General features: G+C 42.0%; 1 protein-coding gene across 1 annotated transcript in view; it reads left to right on the top strand.

Annotated features, from left to right (window-relative positions):
• Nucleotides 1–12,074, top strand: part of CTTNBP2 (cortactin binding protein 2) — a 223,242-nt gene that overhangs the window by 145,880 nt on the left and 65,288 nt on the right. The window contains exon 9 of the mRNA XM_069764853.1: nt 4,568–4,685. Coding sequence (XP_069620954.1) covers nt 4,568–4,685 — 118 coding nt within the window. The remainder of the gene's footprint in view (nt 1–4,567; nt 4,686–12,074) is intronic.

Genomic DNA, 12,074 nt, shown 5'->3' with positions numbered 1-12,074 from the left:
ATTCTCTTCTCTTTAATAAAAATATATTTAACCAAACATGCTTGAATAACACCTTAAAAAAGCAAAAGCACCACAAACCGACCAACCAGTCCAATATAAAATAGTTTCATTTTATTAATATGTAATTCCAATAAAAGAAGGTACAAAACGGGAAAATAATTACAGGTAAAAATTATAGGCCACAATGCCAAAATTTCAGCAATAAAACAAGCTAACCACACACAAAACACAAATCATACAACTCCATTGAAGGAAAAATGACAGTTGCGCTTCTGAGAGAATAGGTTCACAAACCAATTTTTTTTTTCTACATTTTTTGAAAGCAGACAAATCTGAAAAAAAATATGTAAACTGGAATCCCTCAGAATTAGAAAATCATGCTAGCGGGTCATTTTTATTTCACGATGAATGCATTGAAAACAAACCACCCCCAAAAAAGCAATGGGATATTCCTTTTTTTTTTTTCCATTTCACCCACTTGAAATTTTTTTTTACAAGTACTTTATTGGGTAACGTGAATGGTGAGATTCACACCTACTACTCGAACTGTCACAACAGACAAACGAACAAAAAAAAAAGTTATGGCTCTTTGAGGTAGTGGAGGATAAAAACAAAGTGCAAAATGAACTATTCTAGCAAACAGAAATTAGTAGCAAAGTACATCATAGGATGCCAACAATGCAGTGATGGTGAACAGATAATATGATGGGTAAATAAAATACCCAGTGCTGTTTGTAACTGTAAGGAAAGTAGTAAATGATATTGCTCCGGGCGTCCAGCTGCTTTCAGCTTGTGTCACAGACCTCTATTTCACTGTGAGATGGAGCCAAGCTGCATGGTGAGAAGCTGTGGAGTCACCAGGAGAGCACCACCTGCTATTTGTCTGAGTACTATTCATGCTTGGCCAGAAAGTTTACCGCACTGGCCATGCCCGCCATATACATGCCAGTAATGGTCTCTTTGTTAGTTACCCATTTATTTCTACTAGATATTTTCTTTTATCTGGCGACAACCCAACAGTCCAGCATAACAGATGACCTCACAGTATAAATTCCTAAAGTACATTTTGGGGAACTTCTCCTTACCCACACAGTAATTCCATTTACTCTTGGCTTTGAATGGAGTAACAGAGAAATGCATGTACAGCTGCTTGCACTCTAAAATAAAAATCAATCATTAAAATCTTTGTCCCCTTATAATTGTTTTGCAGAAGTGATATGTTGCCTAGAATTAAGGGATAATAAATGTATCTGATTAGTCAAGCAGGCAAATGTAATATTTAATACATGGGCAAATCCGGCCCTTTAATAGGCATAAGAGTTAGTGTGTGAAAAATACAAAGTTATTCTTCTTTATTTTATTGTTTTTTTAATTTCCCCTTTAAATAGGAATCTTAGGCATGAATGATAGCTTGTTGAGGATTTTTTATTTATGATCTGCCTCAGCACTGTTCATGTATGAATAATAGATTTCTTCTGCTGGAGAGATTTTATGTTTTCTGGCCAAAGGCAATAAATGAATGCAGCTAGTCATTGGCTCCCTCTGTGGTGTATTCTTCAGAGATTTTCTTGAATTCTCCTTCGCTTTACTAAATAGCATTTTATTTTAGAAGCTAAATGCGTCATTGGTTATGGGTTGTTTTTAATGGTTAAATGTAGAGGTAAAGCAGTTGCCCAGCATTAGACTATTAAAGTAGAAGTCATCAGAAACTGACTTTTAGTTTAAATCAGTTTTTTATGTTTTTTATTTATATCTTCTTTTTTTAAAGAATTTTTCATATCACAATCTGTAATATAAAAAACAATAATAATGATAATCTTACAATTTTCACATTGGCCACTTAGACTTTTTTAGACTTGTATTTCCTTTTCTTATAGGAGGAATTTTTAGCCGGCTCATTATCACCAGTGGCATAAATGCAATGATGCTAACACCTATACACAGCTGATAATGCAGGATCCACTATTCACAGTAGTCACAGCTGACCTTCCTCCATCTCCCTTTTTACTGACAAAAGATAGTCTGAATCAGTCCTTTCCTGCTAATGTACATATGAATTTCCCAAAATAGAAAGTTGTCTAAAATAGTCCAAATGGCCACAATGAACATTGCAAGATTTCATTTTTTTTTGTTTGGCAGTATGGAAAATATTGTCAATTTTTAAAAACGATACATTTGGCTTAAAATCCTGATCTACAACAAGACCACAAAAGCAGAAATTTTCTGATGATGACCCATTCCCTTTCACACACGTTCAACTATTGCAATATATATATATATTGCAATAGTTGAATGTGTGTGTGTATATATGTGTGTGTGTGTATGTATGTATATGTGTGTGTATATATATATATATATATATATATATATATATATATATATATATATATATATATATATATATATATATATATATATATATATAGTATTATTTCAGTAGTGACTGCTGCGTTTCCAGGAGTGTTATGTTGCAGAACTGAAATGGTTACTAAGAACAACGTCTGTGTCTCTTTGATTGGCATTTCTAACAATAAATCAAAATTATTATGGTGGAAAAGGGAAGAGGGCAGTAGTATATTTAATGTTAAAGTGTGACATTTATTGTTAGCCATTGCATACAGTTGCACTTGCCATTTAGCATCCTTGGAACTGCTGGAGAGAGCAGAGCACTGCACTTGACTATCTTCATCATTTTCATAAACAATGAAGCAATAGTGAACAAGCTTGACCAGTCCTCTCTTCACACTGGTGATTAGGGACCTTCAGTTTTGGTTATCAGTGGGGGTGCTATCAGTCAGACCACAAATAATCTATGTTTTTATTCTTTATAAATAAAATATGACTCTATAGTTGCCTATATACATATGAGCATTGAATGATATGCTAATGAGCTGCAAGTGCAGCAGGGTTGGATAATGCACTTGCAGCTGTCCTGCCTCTCTCCCTATTCCCCACCTACCTCCTGTCTCTAATCAGTCTTAGTTCAGCGACCTGCTTTCCCTAACAAGATCTCTCGGCAGTGCAATCAGTGTTGGAGTATGCACAGTAAGGTCCTGATGATGTCACAAGATCCAGTGAGTCGATGTGAACCTGACTTAATAATTATTACTATTAATATAACACCATCATATTTCGAAGTGCTTAAGAGACACCAGCATCATGTAAATCCAACATATGAACTCCTCGCAGATGTTGTCCTTGGTGGTATTTGAACCCAGGACACCAAGATTGCTAACCACTGAGCCACCATGATGCCCAACCCACCTCAGGCACTGACTGTGTTGTTAAGAGTTCTCTGTAGGGAAAGTAGGTCACTAATATGAGTGACCGGTCAGTCAGAGACAGGAGGCATGCGATGTGTAGGGAATAAGTTAAGACAGGAGAGCTAGGAGTGCATTCGACAACACCACTGCACTTGCAGGTCATTAGCATACAATTTCAGCATAGGATTTCTCTAAAATGTCAGGACAGATTTCTACAAACAAGGTAAGCATTTAATCAGCATTAAAGTACATGTACATAGATGCCTTTCATGGGCTTATAAATAACTAATCATAGTAAAAAAAAATATTTTTTTATCTACAATAAATATAATTTTATTAATTACCAACACAGAAGAAAATCAATAGTCACCCCTTAAGACCCTAAAAAGGGACAGTGTGGTCAAAGTTAAGTCATTCTGGACATAATATAAATAAATTTCAAATCATCAGAATTGCATAGAAAAAACAACAATAATCCAAAGAAGGAAAGTCGCCTTGCATAAAATAAATACTGTACATTCAGGGAATGATTGGAAACATGATTGGTAGAAGGAATAACACTGATTGACATACATAGACCGCACAGAAGATGGCCAAATAGTAACCAACAATAGCCAAATGCCAATTAATGACACAAATAAACCCTAAATTACCCACCAGCAAAAGTTATGAACATGCCAAAGTGACAGACAGCACTGCCCTGTATCCCGACGTGTGTTTCACATTAGTTTAGTCAGGGGGTATTATGTCAATTGGTGTTATTTTTTCTAGTCAATAATGTTTGTGTTTTTGTAATTTAATAAAATTATATTTATTGTGGATAAAAAATAAATATTTTTGGTATTTTTCATATTTCTTGACATTGATTGGTTACTTATAGGTCTATACTTGGTTTTGTGAACTGAATCAAACTTATTATTTATTGGTTATGTTGTATGGGTTTTTTGATCCAGTTTTGATTTATACATGCCTATTAGTTTGAGGTATAAAATCCTGATGACCGGATAATCCGTCATGACCAATATTAGGTGAACCCTCCAACTTCCTTTTGGAAATGGCATTCATTGGCAGTCAGAAGGTGACTGATGAGAGCTGCTCTACTGGCAGGAGAGGTCTCAGTGGCTACACAACAAGAGTCAAACGAGTTTCTCAGGGCTTTTTTGACTGCCACACTGGTGTTTTCCACCATTTGGTAACTACTGTATATTTAAAACCGTAACAGAACTTGTGTTATGTATTGACGAGCTGATCTGCAGCTGATATTTTCTCGCTAATCCTCCTAAAACTAATCTGTTTTTGTCCAGGATTGCTTGGAAATCCTATGCAGTCACTCTGGTCTGGAGCCAGATAGTAAAGATAAGTGTAACCGGACAGTGCATGATGTGGCAACCGATGACTGCAAACAGCTCCTGGAGAATCTTAGTGAGTGAACTTTGTTCTTTATTTATCGTGGTATTCTGGTGGCTCAACATTTAAGCTGCATAGATCGCATATAGTCGGAAAGTCTTATCACATAATCCTATTATAGTCTAGGAAGAAAGATTATCATGTTCCATCTATTCATCTTCAGAAGAAGCAATTTCAGAGGAAACCTAAGCAATATAATAGTTTCTTCTTTTAGAATTCTATTACGAAGTAATCAGGGCACCTTCTTCTGCATCTGCCCATATTAGTTCAGATTTTTAAAGTTGTGCAGACTTCATTACATCTGTTAAATTGGTATGATATATACAGTAGGTAACCAATAAAGGTATCTCCTATATTATACTTTTGTCTTTTAAAAAATAAAAAATACTTACGATCACAGTAGTGTATAATATACATTACTACCTTATAATTGTGTGTGTGTGTGTATATACACATATATATATATATATATATATATATATATATATATATATATATATATAATTAGCTATTGAACCCGTTCTACGCCCGGGTGGCGAGCATTTATATTGGTATATGGTCTCCATCCTGGTATGTGCGGCTCCATCCTGCGTCCCCATCCTGTCATGAGCTGCTCCATCCTGCGTCCCCATCCTGTCATGTGCTTCTCCATCCTGCGCCCCCATCCTGCCATGTGTTGCACCCATCTTGCACCCCCATTCTGTCATGTGTTGCACCCATCCTGCACCCCCATCCTGCCATGTGTTGCACCCATCCTGCGCCTTCATTCTGTCATTTGCTGCTCCCATCCTGCGCCCCCATCCTGTCATGTGCTGCTCCCATCCTGCACCCCCATTCTGTCATTTGCTGCTCCCATCCTGTGCCCCCGTTCTGTCATGTGCTGCTCCCATCCTGCGCCTCCATTCTGTCATTTGCTGCTCCCATCCTGTGCCCCCGTTCTGTCATGTGCTGCTCCCATCCTGCGCCACCATTCTTTAATTTGCTTCTGCCATCCATATGCCCCATATGCTGCTCCATTATGGTTGATGGCCCCCATAAGATGCTCCATAGGATATGCCCCCGTACACTGCTCCATTATGGTTTATGGCTCCCATAAGATGCTCCATAGTGTATGCCCCCCCGTACACTGCTCCATAAAGGTTTATGGCCCCCATAAGATGCTCCATAGTGTATGCCCCCGTACACTGCTCCATAAAGGTTTATGGCCCCCATAAGACGCTCCAGTGTGTATGCCCCGTTATGAAAGGTAATTCAGTAACACAATGGACATAGAGGTCAGCGCACATACAGTGACCTGGCAATAACCCAAAAAACAAGAACGAGCTCTGAGACGTGGGAACTCTGTTGACCGCAATCCCTAATCCTCTCCAACCACACTAAAGGCAGCCGTGGATTGCGCCTGACGCTCCCTATGCAACTCGGCACGGCCTGAGAAACTAGCTAGCCTGAAGATAGAAAATAAGCCTACCTTGCCTCAGAGAAATATCCCAAAAGGAAAAGGCAGCCCCCACATATAATGACTGTGAGTTAAGATGAAAAGACAAACGTAGAGATGAAATAGATTTAGCAAAGCGAGGCCCAACTTTCTGAACAGAGCGAGGATAGGAAAGGTAACTTTGCGGTCAACACAAAACCCTACAAAAACCACGCAAAGGGGGCAAAAAGACCCTCCGTACCAACTAACGGCACGGAGGTACACCCTCTGCGTCCCAGAGCTTCCAGCAAGCAGGAAAAAACAAATAGACAAGCTGGACAGAAAAAAACAGCAAACAAATAGCAAAGAATAACTTAGCTATGCAGAGCAGCAGGCCACAGGAACGATCCAGGAGGAGACAGGTCCAATACTAGAACATTGACTGGAGGCCAGGATCAAAGCACTAGGTGGAGTTAAATAGAGCAGCACCTAACGACTTGACCATATCACCTGAGGAAGGAAACTCAGAAGCCGCAGTACCACTTTCCTCCACCAACGGAAGCTCACAGAGAGAATCAGCCGAAGTACCACTTGTGACCACAAGAGGGAGCTCTGCCACAAAATTCACAACAGTACCCCCCCTTGAGGAGGGGTCACCGAACCCTCATTAGAGCTCCCAGGACGACCAGGATGAGCCATATGAAAGGCACGAACAAGATCGGGAGCATGGACATCAGAGGCAAAGACCCAGGAATTATCTTCCTGAGCATAACCCTTCCACTTAACCAGATACTGGAGTTTCCGTCTAGAAACACGAGAATCCAAAATCTTCTCCACAATATACTCCAACTCCCCCTCCACCAAAACCGGGGCAGGAGGATCAACAGATGGAACCACGGGTGCCACGTATCTCCGCAACAATGACCTATGGAATACATTATGTATGGAAAAAGAATCTGGAAGGATCAGACGAAAAGACACAGGATTAAGAACCTCAGAAATCCTATACGGACCAATAAAACGAGGTTTAAACTTAGGAGAGGAAACCTTCATAGGAATATGACGAGAAGATAACCAAACCAAGTCCCCAACCCGAAGTCGGGGACCCACACAGCGTCTGCGATTAGCGAAACGTTGAGCCTTCTCCTGGGACAAGGTCAAATTGTCCACTACATGAGTCCAAATCTGCTGCAACCTGTCCACCACAGTATCCACACCAGGACAGTCCGAAGACTCAACCTGCCCTGAAGAGAAACGAGGATGGAACCTAGAGTTGCAGAAAAACGGTGAAACCAAGGTAGCCGAGCTGGCCCGATTATTAAGGGCGAACTCAGCCAAAGGCAAAAAGGACACCCAGTCATCCTGATCAGCAGAAACAAAGCATCTCAGATATGTTTCCAAGGTCTGATTGGTTCGTTCGGTCTGGCCATTAGTCTGAGGATGGAAAGCCAAGGAAAAAGACAAGTCAATGCCCATCCTACCACAAAAGGCTCGCCAAAACCTCGAAACAAACTGGGAACCTCTGTCAGAAACGATATTCTCTGGAATGCCATGTAAACGAACCACATGCTGGAAAAACAATGGCACCAAATCAGAGGAGGAAGGCAATTTAGACAAGGGTACCAAATGGACCATCTTAGAGAAGCGATCACAGACCACCCAAATGACTGACATCTTTTGAGAGACGGGAAGATCTGAAACAAAATCCATAGAGATATGTGTCCAAGGTCTCTTCGGGACCGGCAAGGGCAAAAGCAACCCACTGGCACGAGAACAGCAGGGCTTAGCCCGAGCACAAATCCCACAGGACTGCACAAAAGTACGCACATCCCGCGACAGAGATGGCCACCAAAAGGATCTAGCCACTAACTCTCTGGTACCAAAGATTCCAGGATGACCAGCCAACACCGAACAATGAAGCTCAGAGATAACTGTATTCATCCACCTATCGGGGACAAACAGTTTCTCCGCTGGGCAACGATCAGGTTTATTAGCCTGAAATTTTTGCAGCACCCGCCGCAAATCAGGGGAGATGGCAGACACAATTACTCCCTCTTTGAGGATACCCGCCGGCTCAGATACACCCGGAGAGTCGGGCACAAAACTCCTAGACAGAGCATCCGCCTTCACATTTTTAGAGCCCGGAAGATATGAAATCACAAAGTCAAAACGGGCAAAAAACAACGACCAACGAGCTTGTCTAGGATTCAACCGCTTGGCGGACTCGAGATAAGTCAAGTTCTTATGATCAGTCAAGACCACCACGCGATGCTTAGCTCCTTCAAGCCAATAACGCCACTCCTCGAATGCCCACTTCATGGCCAGCAACTCTCGATTGCCCACATCATAATTTCGCTCAGCAGGCGAAAACTTCCTGGAAAAGAAGGCGCATGGTTTCATCACCGAGCAATCAGAACTTCTCTGCGACAAAACAGCCCCTGCTCCAATCTCAGAAGCATCAACCTCGACCTGGAACGGAAGAGAAACATCTGGTTGACACAACACAGGGGCAGAAGAAAAACGACGCTTCAACTCTTGAAAAGCTTCCACAGCAGCAGAAGACCAATTGACCACATCAGCACCTTTCTTGGTCAAATCGGTCAATGGTTTAGCAATACTAGAAAAATTGCAGATGAAGCGACGATAAAAATTAGCAAAGCCCAGGAACTTTTGCAGACTTTTCAGAGATGTTGGCTGAGTCCAATTATGGATGGCTTGGACCTTAACAGGGTCCATCTCAATAGTAGAAGGGGAAAAGATGAACCCCAAAAATGAAACCTTCTGGACACCAAAGAGACACTTTGATCCCTTCACAAACAAAGAATTAGCACGCAGGACCTGAAACACCGTTCTGACCTGCTTCACATGAGACTCCCAATCATCCGAGAAGATCAAAATGTCATCTAAGTACACAATCAGGAATTTATCCAGGTACTCTCGGAAGATGTCATGCATAAAGGACTGAAACACTGATGGAGCATTGGCAAGTCCGAATGGCATTACTAGATACTCAAAATGGCCCTCGGGCGTATTAAATGCAGTTTTCCACTCATCGCCTCGCTTAATACGCACAAGATTATACGCACCACGAAGATCTATCTTGGTGAACCAACTAGCCCCCTTAATGCGAGCAAACAAATCAGATAATAATGGCAAAGGGTACTGAAATTTAACCGTGATCTTATTTAGAAGGCGGTAATCTATACAAGGTCTCAGTGAACCATCCTTCTTGGCTACAAAAAAGAACCCTGCTCCTAATGGCGACGATGACGGGCGAATATGCCCCTTCTCCAAAGACTCCTTCACATAACTCCGCATAGCGGCGTGCTCAGGCACAGGTAAATTAAACAGTCGACCTTTTGGGAATTTACTACCAGGAATCAAATCGATAGCACAATCACAATCCCTATGCGGAGGTAGGGTATCGGACTTGGGCTCATCAAATAAATCCCGGTAATCAGACAAGAACTCAGGAACCTCAGAAGGGGTGGATGACGAAATAGTCAGAAATGGGACATCACCATGTACCCCCTGACAACCCCAGCTGGACACAGACATGGATTTCCAATCTAATACTGGATTATGGACTTGTAGCCATGGCAACCCCAACACGACCACATCATACAGATTATGCAACACCAGAAAGCGAATAACCTCCTGATGTGCAGGAGCCATGCACATGGTCAGCTGGGTCCAGTACTGAGGCTTATTCTTGGCCAAAGGCGTAGCATCAATTCCTCTCAATGGAATAGGACACTGCAAGGGCTCCAAGAAAAACCCACAATACCTAGCATACTCCAAGTCCATCAAATTCAGAGCAGCACCTGAGTCCACAAATGCCATGACAGAATACGACAACAAAGAGCAGATCAAGGTAACGGACAGAAGAAATTTTGACTGTACCGTACCAATGGTGGCAGATCTAGCGAACCGCTTAGTGCGCTTAGGACAATCAGAGATAGCATGAGTGGAATCACCACAGTAGAAACACAGCCCATTCAGACGTCTGTGTTCTTGCCGTTCAACTCTGGTCAAAGTCCTATCGCACTGCATAGGCTCAGGTTTAAGCTCAGGTAATACCGTCAAATGGTGCACAGATTTACGCTCGCGCAAGCGTCGACCGATCTGAATGGCCAAAGACATGGACTCATTCAGACCAGCAGGCATAGGAAATCCCACCATGACATCCTTAAGGGCTTCAGAGAGACCTCTTCTGAAAATAGCCGCGAGCGCACCTTCATTCCACTGAGTGAGTACAGACCACTTTCTAAATTTCTGACAATATACCTCTATCTCATCCTGACCCTGACACAGAGCCAGCAAATTCTTCTCTGCCAGATCCACTGAATTAGGCTCATCGTACAGCAATCCGAGCGCCAGGAAAAACGCATCAATATTACTTAATGCAGGAGTCCCTGGCGCAAGGGAAAATGCCCAGTCCTGAGGATCGCCACGCAAAAAAGAAATAACAATTCTCACTTGTTGAACTGGATCACCAGAAGAGCGAGGTTTCAAGGCCAGAAACAGTTTGCAATTATTTTTGAAATTCACAAACTTGGCTCTATCACCATAAAACAAATCAGGAATAGGAATTCTTGGTTCTAACATAGGCTTCTGAACCACCAAATCTTGAAGCTTTTGTACATTTATAACGAGATTATCCAATGAAGAGCACAGACCCTGAATATCCATGTCCACACCTGTGTCCTGAACTACCCAAATGTCTAGGGGGAAAAAAAGTCAAAACACAGTGCAAAGAAAAAAAAATGGTCTCAGAACTTTTTTTTCCCTCTATTGAGAATCATTAGTACTTTTGGCCTCCAGTACTGTTATGAAAGGTAATTCAGTAACACAATGGACATAGAGGTCAGCGCACATACAGTGACCTGGCAATAACCCAAAAAACAAGAACGAGCTCTGAGACGTGGGAACTCTGTTGACCGCAATCCCTAATCCTCTCCAACCACACTAAAGACAGCCGTGGATTGCGCCTAACGCTCCCTATGCAAATCGGCACGGCCTGAGAAGCTAGCTAGCCTGAAGATAGAAAATAAGCCTACCTTGCCTCAGAGAAATATCCCCAAAGGAAAAGGCAGCCCCCACATATAATGACTGTGAGTAAGATGAAAAGACAAACGTAGAGATGAAATAGATTTAGCAAAGCGAGGCCCAACTTTCTGAACAGAGCGAGGATAGGAAAGGTAACTTTGCGGTCAACAAAAAACCCTACAAAAACCACGCAAAGGGGGCAAAAAGACCCTCCGTACCGAACTAACGGCACGGAGGTACACCCTCTGCGTCCCAGAGCTTCCAGCAAGCAGGAAAAAACAAATAGACAAGCTGGACAGAAAAAAACAGCAAACAAATAGCAAAGAATAACTTAGCTATGCAGAGCAGCAGGCCACAGGAACGATCCAGGAGGAGACAGGTCCAATACTAGAACATTGACTGGAGGCCAGGATCAAAGCACTAGGTGGAGTTAAATAGAGCAGCACCTAACGACTTGACCATATCACCTGAGGAAGGAAACTCAGAAGCCGCAGTACCACTTTCCTCCACCAACGGAAGCTCACAGAGAGAATCAGCCGAAGTACCACTTGTGACCACAAGAGGGAGCTCTGCCACAGAATTCACAACAGCCCCCGTACACTGCTCCATAAAGGTTTATGGCCCCCATAAGACGCTCCATAGTGTATGCCCCGTACACTGCTCCATAAAGGTTTATGGCCCCCATAAGACGCTCCAGTGTGTATGCCCCCGTACACTGCTCCATAAAGGTTTATAGCCCCCATAAGACGCTCCAGTGTGTATGCCCCCGTACACTGCTCCTTTATGGTTTATGGCCCCCATAAGATGCTCCATTGTATATGGCCCGTACACTGCTCCATTATGATTTATGGCCCCATAAGATGCTCAGATGGACAGAGTGAAAATTGCAAGATTTATTTATTTTTTTATATTTAATAAAGACTGTTATAAACAGAATTGCA

The sequence above is a fragment of the Ranitomeya imitator genome, chromosome 4 (genome assembly GCF_032444005.1).
Source record: "Ranitomeya imitator isolate aRanImi1 chromosome 4, aRanImi1.pri, whole genome shotgun sequence".
In the NCBI taxonomy this organism is placed as follows: domain Eukaryota; kingdom Metazoa; phylum Chordata; class Amphibia; order Anura; family Dendrobatidae; genus Ranitomeya; species Ranitomeya imitator.
The sequence above is the reverse complement of the archived record's forward strand: the minus strand, read 5'-3'. Positions and strand labels throughout refer to the sequence as shown.